This window comes from Mya arenaria, chromosome 1, assembly GCF_026914265.1.
Source record: "Mya arenaria isolate MELC-2E11 chromosome 1, ASM2691426v1".
Classification (NCBI taxonomy): Eukaryota; Metazoa; Mollusca; class Bivalvia; order Myida; family Myidae; genus Mya; species Mya arenaria.
In genome coordinates this window covers 19,867,215-19,890,913 of record NC_069122.1, presented here as the reverse complement: position 1 = coordinate 19,890,913, position 23,699 = coordinate 19,867,215, and the positions used below count along the sequence as shown (strand labels likewise).

The 23,699-nt window shown below is 36.4% G+C and overlaps 1 protein-coding gene across 1 annotated transcript; it reads left to right on the top strand.

Moving 5' to 3' along the window:
* Positions 1–7,415: 7,415 nt before the first annotated feature.
* On the top strand, positions 7,416–12,619 carry LOC128241026 (uncharacterized). The gene is made up of 6 exons (XM_052958014.1): positions 7,416–7,448; positions 8,035–8,833; positions 8,989–9,016; positions 9,178–9,616; positions 9,883–10,052; positions 10,319–12,619. Exons 2-6 carry the CDS (start codon positions 8,040–8,042, stop codon positions 11,615–11,617), a joined length of 2,730 nt encoding a protein of 909 aa, XP_052813974.1. The 5' UTR covers positions 7,416–7,448; positions 8,035–8,039; the 3' UTR covers positions 11,618–12,619.
* Positions 12,620–23,699: the final 11,080 nt, after the last annotated feature.

The window sequence follows — 23,699 nt, the reverse complement described above, 5'->3', positions numbered from 1 at the left end:
CACATACCAGCTAAAACACATACCAGCTATAACACATACCAGCTATAACGCACATCGGCTGTAACGCATACAATCTTTAACGCATACAAGCTATAACGCATATCAGCCTTAACGCGTATACCAGCTATAACGGATACATTTCATATACAATATTATATTACACATACCATTTGTACACAAGTTTTATTGCACATACCGTTCATACAGCCATTATTTTTATGTATTGCCCAACGTCAAGGTACTAAGTGACAGGCCGGGTCGAACTCGTATGGATGAAGGGAAAACGTAACACAAGCTTTGAATGAAAATAGGGCATTAATTAATGCCATAAAAGTGTTTGTACGAAATATCGTAAAATAAAACATAAGTGTCAATAGCATGTGTATAATAACATTTCCCGAAATACATATCTGGGTGGAAAAAACCGCCACAAGGAGAATCCTCCGCCGCCACTCAGAGAGACCGGACTGAGATTACTACGAGTTCAACCCAGCTCGTGAATGCAAACAGAAAAAGGCAGAAAAAGTTGAAATGATTAATGGTAAAACACTGGAAAACGAACAGACACAATGTGCTTACTGCATATTCAATTACATTGATGTGGTCGAGAACATGAGGAAAATGCTATAAAAACAACAGCAATGCAATCCGACTGCGGCCTTAAACCGTCAGAAATTGTATAGTATTATCACAAATTAACATTTATAAGTGAAAGCATATAGATGCGACACTGTACCATCTAAATAAATAAAAAGTATAGATACAGTGATTGCGGCCTAGAACAACAAGGTGAAAGCAAAAGCATGAAAAATAAAAACTGCGGCCTTTAACCGTCAGAGATTGTACAAAAAATTGGCAAGAATGACAATTTGGCCTTAGATGCTGTTTGAGATCAAAGGTAAAAGAAGGTTACATGGCACTTTATCAAAACTGCGGCATTGAACCGTCAGACTATAAACACAAAAACAAAAACGCAATACTTTAAAGCAAAATTGAACCGTCAGACTATAAACACAAAAACAAAAAGCAAAACAGCCATACTTTAAAGCAAAATAAATACAGCAATTAAGTGTTACTGTGTACAACAGTTGTGGTAAAACATTTAGCACAGGTTTACCGCGGCCTTAAACTGTCGGTTAAACCAGTGTAATTCATAGAATTATATCAGTAAACGTACATGTACATAAAAAAGTGCACCGCGGCCTTAAACCGTCGGTAAAACCAATGTATCTTTAGAACTACATCAGTCAACGTACACATAAAAAAGAGCACCGCGGCCTTAAACCGTCGGGTAAACCAGTACTAGTGTATCTTTAGAACTACAACAGGCGTGAGACCACAGTTATTTTTACTATATGTTTCATATAGACACTAACCTGGCTTTTGACTTTATACACACCCCAATTGAAAAACAAGGACATGGCATCTCTAGAACAATTCAAGACACAAAATATAATCACAAGAAAACACCATGTTGACCATTGACCCGACTGTCAAAATTGAGTTCAAATACATAACCCTTCCGCCAGGGAGTCAATCGGCTACAAACAACTAATTTTCAGACTTCCACAAGCTATCATTTTTCCAATATTTACATTGAAAACTATCAATTTCTGCAATAGAGAGTCAAATTCAGTCAAGTTCTCTGCAAAAAGAACATTTTTTGCTTCTTTTTCATTCAATTTTAATAAAATATTGATACTTGAACACAAGCACTCTTTGTTTCTGTATTCACATCCGGATCTTGGTCAACGGGGGGCAGATAACTGTGGTCTTGAGCCTATTTAAGCAACATTTTTTCAGAAACAGACTTCAAAACTCCTATAGTTCAGCTTCAGGCTATATGCAACACATACTGAAAGTTTGGCAATGATATATCAAACACTAAATGAATGAGACAAGTATTAGCACCTGTGGTATTTTCATAAAAAGCAGAAACAGCCATTTCCCTCAAATGTTAAGCCGCAAACCTTTGAAGAGCCATTATTTCCTTATGCATTGGAATAATTTGACCAAGTAAAGTTTTCCTTGTAGCTTTTAATGGTGTCTATAGAACAGCACCACAAAACTGGCCTGCCTACTCTTTTAAGATTTTTTTCTAAACAAAATAAGGTTTTTCCACTTCATCGGCTTAGTGTTTTATATAAAAAATGACATAGAGCCCAACTGAAATGCCTCAACTTGTCAAAATTTTGCTTTTCTGGTCCACTTATATACAAAGGTAACAGAACTGTTCAGTTTAACACAAGAAATTTAGTGATAATGTGTTAATAGACAGTCTAAACAACACTATATGCCAAATTGTTGGCTTCCGGGACAAATGGCGCAACAAAGGAAATGGCAAAAAACACACCAAAACTTAAAGATTCATGACAACTGCTAGTGTTTTCATGTATGAGGTGGCTACATGATGTAGAAAATGCAGAGATAGCATTATTATGCCCATTTTTAAAAAATTTTTACTTTAAGAATCTGTTTTGAAGGCTAGATTTGGCATTAAATTCAGAGTACAGCACTTCACTATTGTCTATAAGATGCTTATTTACACCTGATTTGCTATAAATCTCACTCATTGGAATCATTTACACACAAACAAGCACTACAGAGTTGACTAACATCTTCATTCTTCTGAAATATTGGATTCAGAGCTGCATCTCCTGGATTCAGATTGCAGGACTACCGCCTGGGGAAAAGGCCGCAGCTAACTGGAGCTTATTGGCACATCATGATCTGCAAGCAAGACACAAAAGCAATGTTTTACACAAATAAAACTATCTGCCACTACTGTTAAAGTTTGAAAAAGGCCTGTAAACACTCATTTGAGGCATACACAACCTTTAATATAGTCATAAATGTGATAAATATGCAGAAAAGTTCATGAATTCAAAGATTTTCAGGACAAATTTAATAGAATATATAGTCTTTTGGACATTTTGCAATCAGTTTTTAACAACTCAAAGGTAAATCTCATCTTATTGAGTACCCAGATGCATTTTGCAAGCATTCAAACCAGACATGCTTGGAATTTCTTCTTACTTGGAGATGGTATTCCTTTCTTGAAAATCCTTGCCGAGAGCCGGTATGGAAAACCACACGAGACCACAGTTTTACCAGCACTGGTTCTTGTCCTTGAAAATTCCTCTGTGGCTACAGCAACCAGGCTGGCTATTAAAATAAGCAATAAATTAGGGTTTTTAAAACATTTATACTGTATTAAGGTTGTGTTTTTTAATGCATTAAGGGAAAAGGCTCTATTCTTTATGAAAGCTGCTCACTTTTTATTTATTTTGCCTTGAGAAATGTCAAGTTTTTCAATAAATAAACTGAATAAATGAATGAATTAATGAATATATATGAATGATTGATAGAATGAATTAATGAAAGGTGGCATTATTTCTTTAAAATTGGGATCTCATTGTGTTGCTGTGATTGTTAAAGTATATGTTTTCTTGTCCATAAGCTGAAAATCATATGCACACTAAATAAAACATCATTCTGCATCCTATGTGCAGTAAGTTTTGTTTAATTGCTTATAGAATTTGCCATTATTGTAATGTTTGCTTAAAAGAGCAAACACAATGTGTGAATAGATGCACAATACAGACCAAAGACTGATACAAGTCAGCAGTTTCATTAGAACATAATATTATTATCAAAGCCACATCAGAAATGATTGACAACATGAAAGAAATTCATTTAGGAATGGAACAAACAGTCTCAATGGGCTTTTATGACCAAACTGTCTCACTTTGTACTTCAGTTTGGATACCATTTTCTAATATATTATCTTGAAGTACTTACAAATTACAGCATGTTGGCAAACACCAAGTACAGCTTGGCCTCTGGTGGGCAGCTTGGTGGGGGGGGGGGGGGTCTTCAACAGACAGTTCCTCCTGGGTCTGCTTCCTATGTTAAAAAAATCCCTCCATTTATACTTTGGAATTGAAAGTGAGGCTTTCATTCATTAGTTACCATCATTTGGAACTATTTCCAAACATTAAATTGAAAGTGAAAGTAGTTTATTTTAAAAATGTCAAAAATATATAAGAAAATTATATATTATTAATTTATATTATGTAATATAAGATTTTCACATTTCATACTCAAACACCAATATTCTATGGCTAAGCACTATCAACTGGCCAAATTTCAACCAGATAGCTGTATAAATTAAGAATTTATAACAATTTAAAATAGGCCACCCCTCCAAAAGCTTCCTCTATATCAGGCGTGAGACCACAGTTATTTTTACTATATGTTTCATATAGACACTAACCTGGCTTTTGACTTTATACACACCCCAATTGAAAAACAAGGACATGGCATCTCTAGAACAATTCAAGACACAAAATATAATCACAAGAAAACACCATGTTGACCATTGACCCGACTGTCAAAATTGAGTTCAAATACATAACCCTTCCGCCAGGGAGTCAATCGGCTACAAACAACTAATTTTCAGACTTCCACAAGCTATCATTTTTCCAATATTTACATTGAAAACTATCAATTTCTGCAATAGAGAGTCAAATTCAGTCAAGTTCTCTGCAAAAAGAACATTTTTGGCTTCTTTTTCATTCAATTTTAATAAAATATTGATACTTGAACACAAGCACTCTTTGTTTCTGTATTCACATCCGGATCAACGGGGGGCAGATAACTGTGGTCTTGAGCCAACAGTGAACGAACATATAAAAATGAGCACATCGGCCTTAAACCGTCGGCGAAATGGTTCTAATGTTAATACAGCAAATAACAGCAGGAAAATATAAATTGAAAAACCACCGCGGCCTTAAACCGTCGGTGAGAATGTGTTTATGCAAAGGGTAGTGTTAACCGATGGTAATGGCATTCAATAAGCTGGAATACTTAGAGTGATGAGGAGATCTGCTGCCTTTAACCGACAGACCAAAACCGTGTAAGTAGGAATGTAAGCATGAGGGGAGAGTTTCAACGTGTGAGAGTTGACCTGTATTATTGAGAAGCAGCGGAATGCCGCTGGCAAGGTTATTAGATATGGGAAATAGTGATGTTGTTGGTGCATGCAAAGCTGGTGACCTGTATACCAGAACAGGGCAAAAAAGAGAGGAGCATTGAAAAGTGAGGTTTGAGTAAATAGCGTAATTTTTAGTGCCTGAACTAAGCACAATGTAGTGTTCACCTGAAACATGGGGGGGGGGCAATTTATGTTTGACCAATAAAATTGGTTATACTGTGTCATGGTAATTTGACGGTGTCTCGTTTACTTGAGAACTTGCAGAGGTAGGCTGCGTGTGACCCCCTGCAGAAACCGCAGATGTGAGGGTGCGGGCATTTGGCATTGTGAAAAAGCGTTCTTTTGTCGAAATTCCAGCAGGTCTTGTCACGGAACCTATGGATACGGGGGCGGTGCGAGCTATGAAAAGATGTATGAGGGGGAGGTGAAAACGGAGTGGGTTGATGGTGGAAAGATGTACACGCCTTAAGCCAAAACTCAGTATGCAATCTATCCCAGGGGAGGGGGACGGACTCGCTAAACCTTCTGAAATGGATGTTGTAATGGGAAAAAGCAAGACCAGGACAACGAGCTGCAATGTCCCCGACGATTTCAGCGTACTTCATAAGCAGTGCAGTTTCATGGGGAAATTTGGTTGTATACCCTGCTGTGAATTTGATAAAAGCTGATGTCCAGGACTCTATGTTTATGATTTTCTGGGCGCGGGTGGAAGGTCGGAGTGTAAAGTTCGAGTGTTGATCGAGTTGAAATGAGAATTGGGGATCGCAGGTAGACGAAGGGAAAGAGGGTAGTAGAGAAGAAAAGTCGAAGAATTTATTTCTCCAAATATCTTAGCAGATTGACCTCTTGATTTGGTTGAGGATGGGTGTAGTAATTAACTCAGTGTATTGAATGCCATTAATTGTCAGCATGGCTGTGTGATTGGGAATGGCGTGTTGAAAATCATTAGTGATGGAATCATCAGAATCGGAAGCACTGTCGATCTGCAAATGACGCGGGAGAGGTTGACTCAATGTCAGGCGATGTTGAGAGTGTGAAACAACTGGAATGTTCTGTAGATCATGAAGAGGTTGACCACAGAGTGGAAGCGTAGCACCGGGAGAGGGTTTTAGACAAGGGACTTGAGGAGGGCAAATTGACGGAGCTGGTGCATGTTTGTCACCAGCTGGAATAGAACCATGTAACCTGGTAGTGGTCTCAGGAAGTACAGGTCCCGGTGGGAAGACTGGTGACAGCGAAATAGTGTGGCCAGCCCTGCAGGTGGTAGTGGCATGGGTAACAGTCCGTGTGTATTGGGGCTGTGCAATCATGTGAACAAAAGGTTGTTTCCCCTGTTTGTATCTTTGGCAAGAAGATTCCGAAGAACTTGGCGAGGAAGTAGGTGGTGCCTGTCTTTGATTGTCAGTAGGTGTCATCTGAAAGGAACAGGAAAGTTAAATGTTGAGAAATGGATACCACCAAAGAGGGTTCCCAAATTTAATTATAATGTGTTGCGGTTCATAAACTAATTATGAACCCAGACATTGGTAAAAGGTAAAGAAGTCTGAAATCATAGCCAAGGGCGTAAATTGACCGTCATTAGTGAGAGTCATATTTGAATAGTTGAGAAACACTTGAAGGGGAAATGTATAATCTGACCCATGTACCCCAAGTAAAATTTTGAATAGCAAGGCGTGTAAATAAAGCCAAGCTGTGAGCAGTTGTAGAAAACATGGCGTGTTAATGAAACCAAAGGAAAATTATGCTACAACTTAACTTAGCCGAGCCGTAAAGAATGAAGGTCATATTGTATGGTGTAAAACTAAATCAACGATGGAACAGAGCTCGATCACTTAAACATGCCGTAAATCATGTAGTGGATATGGAGTGTAAACCTAGTTATGGCAAATGATGGATCAAGGTCGCCGCCCTAACAGTGATTTGGTGGGAATGAGCGCCCGCTATTTGGTGTCATTTGACCTGTAAAAAAATTAGTAACATTTAACCTATAATATATTTTTTTCTTCAGATTCATCAAAGGGGTCACTCCTACCAACTATTTTATGCTAGATAACTATGAATTACTGCACTTTCACAAAGTCAGAAAATCTCGAAATGTCTATAATATTATCTATTTAGACATTCCAATACTGCTTTATCTTCTACTAGAATCACGCGTTACAAATAATATTAAATTAATTTGATATCTGCGTACACAATTATGTTGTAAACTCCGTAAAAAGCCCCCTGAATACCGCGTATCAACATCCTCCTAAAAACACCTCGCGACATCATTGAACGCATTCCTTAGATGAACAATATTTGTTTATCTGAATGAGACATCACATGTTTTCAAAAAATAGACGATATCGATAATTGCTGAGTAAGCGGGTTTTATATAACATGAGCACGAATCGAAACTGTGATATGGAAAATGTATGCTACTTTCGCTTTGAGATCATTAACAACAACGGTAGGTTGCCTTTTTCTTCTTTTTTACATTTATCGGTATCAGAATGCGTGGGTGATAATGATATTAACTGTTATATTCGATTCTCAATACGTTGTAGTGGAACATACAGGAACTATCCTATTGAATGTACAAAATGTATCGGCTTAAATGATAAACTGAGGGCATTTGGCGGATTACTTTCGCTTCTCAAAATGAGGTAACGTCTTGTATCATTAAATCAAATATGACATATGAAACATCGTCTAAACATTTGGACAATTATGACAATATATTATTAGTAATTATACAAATAATATCAAATTACAAACTTGCGTTAAAACAGTTTCAAACCTTGATTTTGTTCTGACACATGCAATCAATATTCTCATGTTGCGATTAGGTCACTTATGGAACTGTTTACCAGATTCAACTCAAGTACATTTTGGCAAGTGCATGAGTAATGTATTAAAAACATCAGCATTTTAATATGCATTTTTCAATGTTTTGCACTGATTTTCAGACCGTAAATGTAAGACGGAAGGCCTTTACTTTAATTGGTTCACAGATATTATGCATGTACATGTATAACGTAATTGGTGTTCTACAGTGAACATGGTTCTCGAGGAGTGCATAGTGAAATTCATAACATTTTCAAACCAACGGTTGCAGAGAAATTCTCGGCTGTGGCTTTATCATATCAAAATTTTGTTTTTCTCGATCATTCGATGGCTATTCGTCGATGGACCATGGTGTGAACATTGCAAAAGGAGGGGAGGCACGTACAAGCTAGCAAACTTTTATTGCAACATCTGCAAAACCTTATTTTGCATTGAATGTCAAGATTGCCATGAATTGTATGGATTGAAAAATTGTCTTGAGGGTTCAGTTCTCATGTCTCAATTTTGTAGTATCTGCAAAACAAGTGGCAAAATGGGAATTGCTTTTAGGCATTGCACTGAGTGTGGTTACTACCTTTGTAAAGAGTGCTCATTGTATCATACAAGAAACAAAGTGCTCAAGACACACATACTTGATAGAGTGAACAAAGATCACTCAAAGCATGTATGCAGCGGGTGTGGCGAAACTGAACAAAGGTCGCATGCACACCCACCGTTCACGTACTGTACACATTGTAAATGTGTGTTTTGTGAAGCATGCTTCACCAAGAACCACGAGAACGAATGGCCAAGCAAGCATATCAACGTTAACACTCGTACATGCAGTAGGATCTTTCCCTGTGGGCCATGTTTTCTCAGAAGACAGATCAACAAAGCAGTTTTTTACTGCACTTCCTGCGACTTTGAACTGTTTTGTGAAGACTGTGCAAAGTACCACGGGCGGCAAAAAATTGCACTTTCCCATGAATTACATACAGACATGGAAAACATTGATTCGGAAATTGAAAGGTAAATAAATTTATATTAACTAAAATTGAAATGTGACGATATCAATCATTCTGTGGCATTGTAATACGGCATTCATGAGTATAAACAGGAAACTTTCATCAGTGTTTGAGCATACGGAAAGACAAAAAATAAGTTCGAAAACATCCTTTTTTCAGATTGGAAATAGCAAAGGAAACACGAACGGTGAGTGTAAACATATGAGTATGGGTAGTACATTATAATGAAATGCAGTTCGTTTTTGACTTCTTTTTACATTTTCTACAACAAGCCATTTGCAGGCATATTTCTTCTGGATTTACAAACACAAACTTGACGTTATGAACAAATACAGCGTTCTTTTTCAGTGTGATGGTTTCTTTATTCCTGGTATTCCCACTATTGATGGTGTTGGGGTAAACCATGTCAGACTTTCTTGGAACCAGCCAGTTATACTTCCTCACAATGGCAGATATCGCATCAGCACAAACACTCCTGGTGTAAAACAGTGGTCAGTCTACGATGAAGGCATCGAGCGTAATGAGAATGTTAAAGTGGAAGATTTAACTGAAAACAGGAAGTATCGGTTTAAAGTCACTTTAGTTTTCAATGAGAATGAAAGTTTTCACAGCCGGGAAAGTGAATGGGTCGTTACGAAAGAATCTGAGGTTTCAAAATTAGCCAAACAGGCAATAGAAATACCGAGCGAGTCAAACTTAGAGCCTGCGAAATATATTGTGCCAATGTCTGAGGTCACTGTCAATACTGACAGCGGAGGTCGAATTAAAGCATACTCCATTGGAAGTTGTAAGTACATGATACATAATATTTATGCTATAAATTTATGCAATCCTTACCAACAGTGTTTTACATGTAAAGAAATAAAATACACAAATAATACTAAATAATGTTCAATACGTTAGGCGGTGTGGGATGATGATACCTTGGGTTCATATTACACTTGTTTAAAGTGAACACTCAACAATATAAAGGCTATCTATAGGTACATCATAGTATCTTATATCCAAGTTACTTAGTATTTACATCACTGATCACCAAATGAAATGTTAAAGGTGACGCTGTATGCCAGTCAGTACAAGAAAGGACTATTCTGCTTATTGGTGAAACAGGTACGGGAAAAAGCACAATGGTTGATGGGATTGTAAACTTTGCTCTTGGGGTAGAATGGAAGGATCCTGTTCGTTTTACCGTCGGTGAACATTTAACTGCAACACAAAGCCAGGTAATCAATAAAACCTACATGTATCTACCCACCAACTTGATCACTACTGAACAATAACATCGCATCCATCCTTCTTCTCCGCCTCTTCCTCCTCCTCCTCATCATCATCGACGTCGTCATCATCATCATCATCATCATCATCATCATCATCATCATCACTTATACCACCACCACAAACATCACCATCATCATCATCATCATCATCATCATCATCATCATCATCATCATCATGTTATTTTTATCAAAATGACACTTTAATATTTCAGGCTTCATCCCAAACACAATGGATCAATTGCTACCATTTGTTCCCTGGAAATAGTGGGAGAGTTCAGTATCAAGTAAATATTATAGACACGCCCGGCTTTGCGGACACTCGAGGCATCGAAAGGGACATGGAAATAGTCCATCAAATTGGCGAGCTTTTTCAAAACTGTAACAAGTTGGGAATTTACAGTATTGATGCCGTAGGATTTGTTGTCAAGTCACCAGACGCAAGATTGTCCGTTTCACAAAGATATGTGTTTGATTCTATTATGTCTTTGTTTGGGAAAGATATGGAAAAAAATGTATACGCTTTCATCACATTTGCCGATACAAGTTCCAGCCACGACCCGCCTGTTTTGGCATCATTAAAGGCCTCCGGATTTAGTTTTGCAAGACATTTCATTTTCAACAACTCAAGCCTATTTGCGGGAAATAAGTCAGAAACATGCATATGCGAGGTTTTAAAACTCTTTTGGGAAATTGGATTAAAAAGCTTTTTTGATTTTTTTGGTACACTTGAAAGGAACGAGGGACCGACACTCAACTTGACGATAGACGTTTTGCAAGAAAGAAGGCGAATTTCTAGCCTGCTTACACAATTGCAGCCCTATGTTGACAATGGTTTCAGTCTTGTTGAAACAATGCAGACCTTAAAACGGGATATTGCACAAAGCAAAAAGGACACAGAACTTAGCATGAATTATGAAACGGTCCATTACGTTGAATACCAAAATCATATAAAATTACCTCCAGGCAAACAGTCTACCTTTTGCTCAAACTGTAACGTGACATGCCACAAAATCTGTACTGTCGTTTTTGATCATCAGAAACGTCAATGCGATGTTATGAACATTAGTGGGTACTGCACAATATGTCCTGGTCGCTGCGTATGGAATTCACACATAACATCATCCGATGTATATGAAATGCTTAAGAGGGAACAAAGATGCAAGAATCAGCGAATGTATGAAAGCAACATGAAAGCTGTTGACACAACTAAGAATTTACAAACTTTAATAAGTGATACATATACACAGCTACAACGATGCCGAACAGAGATAGAACGCTTAATTGCACAGCATGATGAGCTTGAAAATTCTTTGGAAAGGATGGCTCTTGCACCACATTCGAAACTTGCCAAAGAAATGATAGAGATAATGATTGAAAACGAAAAGATGCTTAAATCCCATCGTTTCTTAGAAACAATAAGCAGATTAAATACATTAAAAAGTCAGTTAGGTGCCCTACAAAATGCTGGTTCGTTTTTGAAATTAGCATCCAGAGCGAACGGCGATATATGATTTTGAAATTAGCATCCACAGCGAACGGCGATATAGAATTTTGAAATTAGCATCCACAGCGAACGGCGATATATGATTTTAAAATTAGCATCCACAGCGAACGGCGATACATGATTTTGAAATTAGCATCCAGAGCGAACGGCGATATGTGATTTTAAAATTAGCATCCAGAGCGAACGGCGATATGTGATTTTGAAATTAGCATCCACAGCGAACGGCGATATATAATTTTGACACGCATTTACGTGATTACGTAAAGGTGAATTAAAAGAAAGACGATGTCAAAATTTAAGCAAACTCTATAAACATACATTTTGATACAAGGTCTGTGCGATCACAATGATCAGTACGAGGATATCTGGGCTAAAATATGACACGTACGATCATTAATTTTAATCTCGTAATGTTTTAACCGTTGCTTCGGGTAAAATCCGAATATTGCACGAGAGGAGGTCAAGTTTAGTGGAAAGTGATTTTGAAATAATGACGGATGAATTTCCGAAGACGTTTGACGAAAGTGTGATCAAATAATTGATTTTCGAAACACTACTGGGCTATTCACGGAATCAACAATTTTTTAAGACTCAAATGAATGCCATTTAGTTCATTGCTTCTTGTCTCGATTCTGATTTCCATGTTTGAGAAATACACTTCGAAATCACATAGTTCATATGATCATTCGGGTATTTTCATATAACATTATGCTAATGACTTCTGTTACTATTAAAAGTTATACAGGTGTTTATTCTTTTTGATTATTTTTGTTGTTGTACCAATTATTACAGAAAAATGTATTATCGTTTTGATTCCTCATGTAAGTGTTGTTCTAAATAAACTCGATCTCTAAAGTTTACTTCTCTGCAATAAATACCCTAAAATACCATGCTTTAACAATATCACGAAGGCATTTCGATTTTATTTGGGTTTAGGTAACGTTTGAAAAAGAACTCCTTTCCAAATCTATTCATCATATATTGTTACCTATTTTGAGTGTTTCTGAAATAAAAGTATTTTAATTCAAATTTAAATGTGACTTCTGAGCGTTTTTAAACATCCATTTCATATTTTTGCATGATTGATTTTCGCGAAACTGTATCAGATTTACTGCTCTTTAAACAAGAGGTGTCACAGAGACAGCGCGCTCAACTATTACGCCGCTTTTAAGTTTAAGGATTGCAAACTTATATAAAACATGCATGGGTCACTGAAAAATTAAATAACATGCAAAACCTAAACCAGATTTCTTAGTTTAAAAAACAGATAAATGAGCAAAATTTATATTAAATGCAAGAAAGAGTTATCTAACTTGATGATATAACATTATTGGATTGTTTGGAGCCCTTGAAAAGTTCCAATGCAATACATGATGTATTTGCTGAAATATTGACTTAAATATGGTTACTTGCAAAACCTTCACCAGAATTTCTAAGTCGAATTATAAAGGGCCATATATATATATATATATATATATATATATATATATATATATATATATATATATATATATATATATATATATATATATAGGAAAATACAGAGCTTGAATTGTGCAATTTTCTACGCAACAAATATCAGCTTCAAGATATTAAGTTTGAGCGTGTGCATCGAATGGGTCCTGCCAAGCATCCGAGTCAACGCGGCCCTGACCCCCGACCCCCGACCATTTGTGGCGAAATTTACATTATTTAAAGAACGTGAAATAGTGCGCCGTTCTGGGTGCAAACTGAACGGGTCTAGATTTGGCATAAATGAACAGTTTGCGGAGGAAATCGAACATAAACGCAAGGCGCTCTAACGGCTGTTGCGCCAATTACGCAGGGAGATCCAACGCGCTGTGTTGGTCCGGAACAAGCTCCCCGTCAATGGGAAAGCAGTCAACCCGGACGACATTCCACGCCAGCACCAACGAGACCAGCATCGTCAAGAGACCATTGATACGCACCTATAGGACAGCCAAGGTGGCAAAGCACACAGGACTGATCAGTTGTCATTCTCTTTTGTTAATGTTTGTGGGTTAAAGTTTAAAGTAGAATGTCCAGATTTTTGCGATAATATTTCAAAGTACGACATTGTAGGATGCGCCGAAACAAAACTTGACAGTTATGATAGGATTGATATAAATAATTATACATTTATTTCCAAAAGCCGCAAACAGAAATCTATGAGAAAGTCTGGTGGAATAGGTGTTTTTGTTAAGAACGATATTTTTGAAAATTTTACTAGCATTGAAACTGACTGCGAATATATTCAATGGTTTAAAGGTAACAGACTATTATTCAATATAAACGAAGATATATTTTTCGGAGTGGTCTATGTACCACCAGATAATAGCAAATATTACTCAAGGGATATATATTAATTGTTCTTCGAAGAAATTGAAAGTTTTACTACAAATAATAAATATGTAGTTCTAATGGGAGATTTTAATGCAAGACGTTTCTAACGTCGATGGATTTCTCTATGACCAAGTTAATATAGATCCCAATGATGTCTTTGATGACTCTATTAGCCAGTCTCTTATATCGAATAAAATTTCAATGAAGAGGACGTCCCAAGATATTATTATAAAAAGATATGGCACAACCCTTGTCGATTTTTGCAAGGGTCATGAGCTTGTCATAACAAATGGTAGATCTTCATTTGATAAAGATATAGGCAAATTTACATGTAAAAATGCATCCGTTGTAGACTATACTATAATATTTAAAAGTGTTATTGGTATTTTTTCTGAGTTTGTAGTTTTAGAATATTGTCCTATACTCTCTGATGTGCAATGTTCAATAAGATTTAAAATTAGAGGTTTGCTACCTGAAAGTGCTAATATTGATGAATTAGAAAAATCAAAATCTTGGGATGATAGTAAAAAGGATGATTTTCTAGCCAATTTAGATGGCCAGAAGATCAAAGATATCAACATTTTATTAGATAACAATAACATACTAGATGATAAGCGTATAATAAACGAGAGTGTTTCAATGCTTGGCGATGTACTGGTCGAGTCAGCTAAGAATACGTTTGGTTTTTAGGCTGTAGGCCGCTAGGCCTGCAGACTTTTATAACCGTATCTCGGAAATCGCATCGGCAGATCGACATAACATTTTTAACTTTTGGCGAATTAATGCGCGCACGGGCGTATCAATCCCAGCGCGGTTAGAACCGCGGTGGTCACCGACCTAATTTACATTAACATTTACATCGAAAATACCTAGTAAGCAATCTGCTCTTATTGCTATGGACTGCGTTCTGCATATTAATTAGCTTTCTATAAATAGCGCTGTAATGAGTTATCAGTCTATGTAATGCGGTTAATATAGTTCGGATAAGATGCGTTTTGCGTAATATAATGCAATTGAAATTGTACAAAAAGCAATTATTTTATTATCGGCGAGTTACAGAACGCAATATAAAAAAGCAGAACCCGCAAATAGTTTCAAATGAACGCGTGCTGAATCAAATGAGTACATGTATTGTATACCTGTGTTAAGATTTTGCTTCGGCTGAGGATACTATCTACATGTACATTGTAGTTGAGAATAGAATGTGGGTCATAGCATTCGGACAGGTTAATTCCCCGGAAATAAACTCTGAGAAGTAGTTAAAATCCGCTAAAAATATGGATCGTATTATGATTATTATGATGCAATTAAATGCTAATTCGGCATAAAGTACCAATTAATAATATTTTAAATTAAATTATGATACTTCATTTTATCGTACAATCAGTTTCTTTGTGATTGTAGTTCATTTATAAGAATATTTTCTATGTTTTAAATTGCCTAAATCGGCTATTACTTGACCTTTTTTTTATTGAGATTGTTACTTTTTACTCGTGTTTGTAAAATGTGTGGTAGCATCATGAAAACCATTCTCTTGTATAAGTTCATACATGTTCTAACAACCATTACTAAATGAATATAATAAATAATATACACTTTTATCATTCAAATCAAATCGCGTAAAGCGTTGAACAGGCTATCGACCTGCTACATTTGTTGTCATAGTCATGTAATGCCGAATGAAACGGAAAGTATGTAAATATTTCTCAGTTGTCTCAGTAATTTCAATCCAATATCTTGAGCATGTAGCATAACGCATATGAATATTTAAAAAGCAACTGATATAAATCTGTTCATTTTGTCCTCGAGTAACAGATGTTGAGCGCATTATTAAGATACATGTACATCAAACATACAAGGAATAAATAGTATGTGGGTGATTCGATCCAGAGGAATTTTTGTAGAAAGAAGCCTTAAACATAAACCTAATTAATATGTCCAATGCATTTGGTTTAGTTGCCATACGCTGGTAGTAAATTAAATACGCCTATGTCAAGTTTGAAGTGTAGAGTAGATTTTACTAAAAATTTCATAATGCTTTATCCGTGGCAGTGCATTGTGTATGAAACCAAAGCTCTAGATAAGGTTTTATATGATATTGAGAATTACTCAATGCCGAAAGCCATTCAACGCTTTAAGCGCTTTGATTTATGTTAAAAGCAATGCACAAATAATAATAAGAAGAAATTCATACATAAAAGTGGTTTGACCAGAATTGTAAAGCAGCTAGAGCTGATTTTCATAGAAGTAAAAACAGATACTCGGCATCTAAGACAAATACTCATAAAAATGAAATGTTAAATGCTAGCAGAATATATTAAAAGGTTATTCGTAACGCAAATTTCCGACGGTCATTTAAAACGAAAATAAGACAAATGAGAAGTTAATCGCCCAGGGAATATTGGAAATACATTAATAGTCTTAATACTAAAACCAAAACTGTTGAAGTTGATGAAAATGAATTCTATCACATTATTGAGCTGCCTAGGCAAATTGTTCACGGCTATTTTATATCAAAGACTTACCAGTTATGTCGAAGAGAATAAACTCCTCAATAAAAACCAAGCAGGTTTTAGAAAAAATCAAAGTACTGTTGATAGTGTATTTGTACTCCATATGCTAGCAGAATACTGTAAGAATAAGAAAGATAACTTATTCTGTGCTTTTATAGATTTTAAGAAAGCATTTGATTTGGTCTGGCGTGCTGGCCTCTGGGCAAAACTTATTAAATATGATGTCAATGGAAAACTGTTATCAGTTATTAAGAACATGTACCAAGGTATTAATTTTTGCCTATTGTTGAACAATAACACCAAGAAAATTTATCGCCTGTTTTGTTTCTCTCTTTCTGAATGATTTAGAGCATTTTATGTTAGGTAGATTTACTCACAGTGTGAAAATTGATGATGATAACCTAGATGTGTATCTTAAACTTGTTGTACTTCTATATGCTGATGATACAGTTATCAGATGCAAAAATGAAAACGATTTTATATTGTCAATGGCAAACTTTGTTAACTATAGCAAAATGTAGAAGTTAGGTATACATGTAGATAAAAAGAAGATATTAGTATTTGGCGATAGAGCTAGAAGGGATAGAAATATTACAGTGTTAGGTCAAAGGTTTGAAGTTGTAGAAACTTTTAAATACCTTGGTGTTATATTTTCAAAGAATAGAAAATTTGCAAATGCCAAAAACATGTTGTTGATCAAGCGAGAAAAGCTTTATTTAGTCTGTATGTTAAAATAAGAAATTTAGATATAGCAATTGATTGCCAATTAAAATTGTTTGATAATACTGTTGCACCAATGTTGTTATATGGTTGTGAAGTGTGGGGATTTGGAGACCTTAGCACAATTGAAAACATTCAAACTGATTGTATGAAGCATATTTTAAAAGTAATGAAAGGCACACCTAATGTTATGCTGTATGGCGACTTAGGTAGATTTCCACTCAGTATTTTAATTAAGAAACGGATTATAGGATTCTGGTATAAACTTACTCACAATAACTACAATTTATCGTCGATATTGTATAAACTACTTTATGATGACTCAATTAGAAATAATAGGCATTATATGTGGCTAGTTGTTAAGAATATTTTTGATGAATGTGGACTTAGTTTTATATGGCAAAAACCAGTACTTTGACGGTACAAAGGAATATTTTGTTAAATATTGTTGAAAATTCGCTAAATGATCAATACAAGCAATCTTGAAATAGTACTGTAAATGAGTCTCAAAAGTGTTACAATTATAGGATTTACAAAACGGATCATAAGTTTGAAGATTTTATGGTTTAATTCCAGAAATGTTTATCAAGCCGCTCATAAATTTCAGACTTTGCAATAATTATTTGCCCGTTGTGACGGGTCGCTGGCATGGTATTCAAAGAAATGACCGAACATGTACTTTATGTAACTTAAATAACATTGGCGATGAATTTCATTACATTCTGAAATGCACACACTTTGCAAATGAAAGAAGAAAATATTTACTAGCTATTCATAGAAATGATGTCAATATAATATCTTTCCAAAGGATAATGTGTGAAAATGATTGTGAAAAGCTAATACCCACAAGCAAATTCATCTTTTGTGTTTAAAACATTGCGAAACCCACCTGGCAATATAACCTAGTATTTTAAAGATGAGTAGTTCGGCTATATTTTATTATGGTTAAGTGTATCTTATGTCTTTTCAAATTCAAACCTTAGCTTCACGCTCACTCATATTTGCATCCTCCTCCATAAGTCCATTTACATCAGCCTCGAATTGTGACTGACACTTATCAAACGTTTCCTCACCAATGTCTTGCCAGGGATCAATATCGACAGAGTCCTCAGAGGTAATAGATACGTCATCGTCTTCGTCGTCGCTGCTATCGGAAACGGTTTCGGGGACCGGTCCAAAAATATCCTCTTGAACACTAGTATCCGACATCGCGTCTTCTTCAGAGTCCACGTCGGAATGAGCAGATTTTATGTGTCGTAACATATTATCTTGCCTTCCAAAAATATTTTAAACAAATATCGCACTGGTGCATTGTCCTCAACGTCTCGAACGATACTGAGGAGGAGTCGGGACAGCATTCAGCTTAATATTTCTCCAATGGTCGTGATGGACTCGAGCTTGTTGGAGTTCTGCCTGGGCTTTTCTTCCTTAGAGGACGCCTCTTTTCTAGATCGCTTGTTGTTCTTCTTACGAAGGCTTTCCGACTTGGCCCCGGGACTTTTGCGATTTCGTCTTTTACTGGCTTCCGCCATTCGCTGTAACTCCAGATATATCAATGTCCGGGTAGGCTTTGACTGACGTTTTAGCATACTCTTGGCGATAGCCGTCGTCTGCTCAGCTGGTAAAACCATTCTAATCACCATTTTAGAATAAGGCACCTGATTTGTTTTGCGAACACCCTTTTTAAACTTCCTGTTCGCCGTCTTGTTATTTTTATCGAACAAATTCATTTTTAAATACACGTCTTCACCTCTCGACATCCGCCAGTATTGTGTCACGAGATTTTAGTTTCCAGTCTCAAGTTTCAAATGATCAAAAAATGTTCTCCTATCTTGAAACGTTTTATCGCAGCATACGCATTTATTAGAATAATACGCGCTAGTATGCCATATTCTTAAATGATGCAAAAGATTTCTCGAAAAGAAGAACACGTAGGCGCATTTGGGACATTGAAATATGCTATTTTCTTGCGCATTTCGTTCCATCTTTGCGGACGTTTTCTATCCCTCAAAAGTCCATCTCATTGTTATGATGAAACAATGAGGAGGCAATGAGGAGGCAATGAGAAGGCAATGAGGAGGCAATGAGGATGCAATGAGGATGCAATGAGGAGGCAAAGAGGAGGTATGAGGAGGCAATGAGGAGGGATGAGAAGGCAATGAGGAGGGATGAAGAGGCAATGAGGAGGCATGAGGAGGCAATATGGAGGGATGAGAATGCAATGAGGAGGGATGAGGAGGCAATGATGAGGTAGTGATGAAACAATGCGGAGGCAATGAGGAGACAGGCAATAGAGAGCCATGCCTCGCTTCCTGACCTCTCACTCCTTAACTAACCTTATGCTTTCTCATAAAGACTAAAAACGTTTTATATAACATAACTGAGAAACGTCTTCGTTAACGAGACTGAAAATGCACCCTCCTCATACATACACACAATTGCTAAAACTGTCGCTGTAAACATAACATCAGATATCGTTACTGTTTTAAAACTAATTCATCTTTATATGCCCTTTGTGGCACGATTAATATCGCGAAATCAACGTAAGTTGCGTCATTCCATCGTGTTATAACATTCAAAAAAAGGAAACCGAGAATATCATTACAATTATTAAATAAGTATAATTGAATACAAATGCGTATACGTGCGAAAACGAAATCATAAGTATCGTTGAGTCATGAAAGCTTATCACGCAAATATCATTCTGAAATACCAAATACTCGAATCGAAATTAGACGTCTGATTTGGTTAATGTATTATAAGTATTAACTTTAGCCTAAGATACGTTTTAAACAGCCGTATAATTATGTTCCTTTATTAAACCTAAACCCGGAAATAATACCATTAGGTTAGTTTAAAACGGCTGTTTAGATTCCACTGTTATACATTGCATTTTTCCTTCGTTTTACGGGAAACAATCGCTTATATTTTAACATAAACATTAATTTATAATAACTCGTTCAATACCTTTCAACCGAATCTGTTTTATCAATGAGTAAAGAAACTTAACACTGTTTAGTGTTTAAAACCAAGGTAAACGTAACCGTAGAAAGTAGTATGAATAGATAACATGACAACTGGGTCAATACACATTTTACAAAGTATGAGTAATACTCAAAATACTATCTCATATTCTTAAACCCTTTGCTATTGTATGACTTCGTACGAAAAAATTATCGCATCATCGCCCTCGTTGCCCCTTAAAATAGTTTCTTCATAGCGCTTAAAACCTCTTTTGCAGTCTTCCTTTTTAGCGATTGCACCCAAAGCCTTCTCGATAGTATGTCAATTGCACAAAGCAGATATCGAACGTCATCATTCTGCTCGGCTAGGTTAAACACCGACAAAAGATCTATATCTAACTGCTCACCGATGGCTGACACACGTACATTTGCTGTCTTAAATTTATGACGTCTCGGCCTCTGGAGAGAATATGCATCCTGATCATTTAACCATTGTTTAACGTACTTCTTCGTAAAAATTCCAGGATGCTTTTGCTCAATCGCGTCAAACAGCTTCTGAGGTCCAGCAAATGCGGCAGGGTTTCTACTGTTAAAATAATACCGTCGTAAAATATCACCCCTTTCTGTGTCAGCCATGTTCAACGGTATAATGATGATATTGCTGACTTAAATCCCAGTTATATACCGAGTCAATGACCAGCAGAGCTCATAAGCTATATGATCTAAGATAAGCGACTCTATCGCGCGTAAAGCGAAAACGAAGTATACAGTTGCCTCTCCTGGTATAGCGCCCGTCATGTATGACAATATACACCCCACCTCTAGGGTTAAGGTCGGGGTTAAGGACTCGAGTAAGGGTTAGCTCGACTACGTCATACTTGTATCATGATGGAAATTTGCTTTAAAAAAATCCTGGTTTTCGGCCCCTGATTTATGGCCCCTGGTTTACGACCTCTGGTTTATGGCCCCTGGTTTACGGCTCCTGGTTTACGGCCCCTGGTTAATTTACCCCCCCCCATTTCCCTACTACTTAAAGACACTAATTCATTCACACGTCTTTGAATGCCTCTTGTTCACACTCAAACACAGTTAGGTATGGTTTGCCTGACAAACAATGCCTTCAATGGTCAACGACCATTTTTCTATTTTTAATTAATCTACATCTATTTAACAGTTTTAACAAAAACATATTTATATACCATGTAACATTAATAAAGAAAATAAGGGCCGAAACGTCTCCGTAATCAGAGGCCGAAATGTCTACACGGTGGGGCTGATTTGGTAAGAGGCCGAAAAGGTTACCGTTTCAACTAGGGGCCGATTTGGTAAGAGGCCAATTTGTATGCTGGTAGCCTTATGGCGTGAGACCACAGGTATTTTTACTATATGTTTCATATAGACACTAACCTGGCTTTTGACTTTATACACATCCCAATTGAAAAAACAAGGACATGGCATCTCCAGAACAATTCAAGACACGAAATATAATCACAAGAAAACACCATGTTGACCATTGACCCGACTGTCAAAATTGACTTCAAATACATAACCCTTCCGCCAAGGAGTCAATCGGCTACAAACAACTAATTTTCAGACTTCCACAAGCTATGATTTTTCCAATATTTACACTGAAAACTATCAATTTCAGCAATAGAGTGTCAAATTCAGTCAAGTTCTCTGCAAAAAGAACATTTTTGGCTTCTTTTTCATTCAATTTTAATAAAATATTGATACTTGAACACGAGCACTCTTTTTTCTGTATTCAAATCCGGATCTTGGTAAACGGGGGGCAGATAACTGTGGTCTTGAGCCTTATTACTTATAATATTTATAATAAGTAATAACACGGACCTAAAAACCATGGATTGGCAATTGCCTAATATCGGTGAAACGATAAGAAATAATAATTTACCCACAATCCTTTGCGCGCGCTCAGCAAATATCGGAAAATTCCGCCGAATCTCCGATCGGTGATTAACGGCGATCTTCGGTTATTTCTGCCAGCTCTGATGATAATTATTTTTTAACACCGACATGTCGCATGTAATATGTTTGTAGTTTGTCGTTATTTTCTCTAATTATCGAAGTATTAATCAGAACCTAATATGTACCTGATTAAATTAATATTAGGATAAATGATGTATCGATCATTATTTAGAAATCAAATAGTCGTCCTTTTAAAGCCAGTACATCTTCAAACACAGATACCTATAATCAACCTCACAGTTATGCCTTGTTCGTTATAGATTTAATTTTAATTAATAACTGTGATTTTAATCAGATTCCATTGGACTATTATCAACTCAAATGAACGTACCGCGCATTTGAGTAAATTTTCGGACGTCTCGAAAATGACCACACAGTAAGATATCGGAATGAAATCGCGCTGCATGCATGAGTTTAAGCTAATCGCATTAACACAGACGAGAGTTGTCAATCCATGGTTTATAGGTCCGTGGTAATAATATTTATTGAGAATTGCTTTTTTCGTGTACTTTTGGGTTGATATTTAGGTTTTTGTGATTCTTGATCATATTTTAGCCAAACACCCAGTCCAATTCCTTAGGGTTTACCCTGGTAAATTACATATAACCGCAACGTACAAATTACGTAACATTGCAAACGAGCCACACTAACCTGCTGTAACGTAGGATATTTGGGATTAATGACAAAGGCAGTCAAACATGTGAACATCTTACAGTAAGTCACAATACTGTAAAAGAGTCTTCCTTCAAAATATAATATATTATTTGTTAAAATTAGTGACTTTAAAAAACAAAAACAACTGTCAGGTCAACTAGACAAGTTAGTCCTCGGTAAGAGTTCGATTTCCGCTTTTAGTCAAATCGGTAATAAGGATTAAGAGAAATGAAATACTCTTTCTGCAAAAAGTTAAATTTTGGCAGTCGTAACAACTCTTCAATCCCCGGAAAAAAAATTCGAAAACGCAAAAGGGCGTTCAGAAAGGCTAGGTCCAGTAATAATCCAGTACACTGGTTAATGTTCCGTGGTCTTAGAAATGAAGTTGTTGCTCTGATTCGTCGGTCCAAATCCTTGTATTTTGATAATCTTGTTTCCAAACTCAAATCCAGCGAAATTAGTTCGAAAGATTGGTGGAAAACTCTTAAATCCTTCATTAGTCCGGATACATCCAAAGCTATTCCTCCACTCCTTAACCCAGCTGATGGAGAACTAAAGACAGACGAACAAGATAAGGCCGATATTCTGAACGATTTTTTTGTTCGTCAAACATACATTGACGAATCCAGTCAAACTTTGCCTCTGCTTGATTCAAATCCTACTCATGATATTCTTAATAACATCCACATTACGCCATCTGAAGTAAAAGATGCGATAAGTTGCCTGGTTGTGGGTAAAGCATCTGGTCCTGACGGAGTAAGCAATCGCATTCTTCTCGAAGCCTCTGCTCAACTCAGTCAGCCTTTGTGTGATCTGTTTAATGATTCATTAAATACTTCTATTATGCCGTCAAGTTGGAAGTGTTCAAATGTTTGTGCAATTTTCAAAAAGGGTGATCCTTCAGACCCAT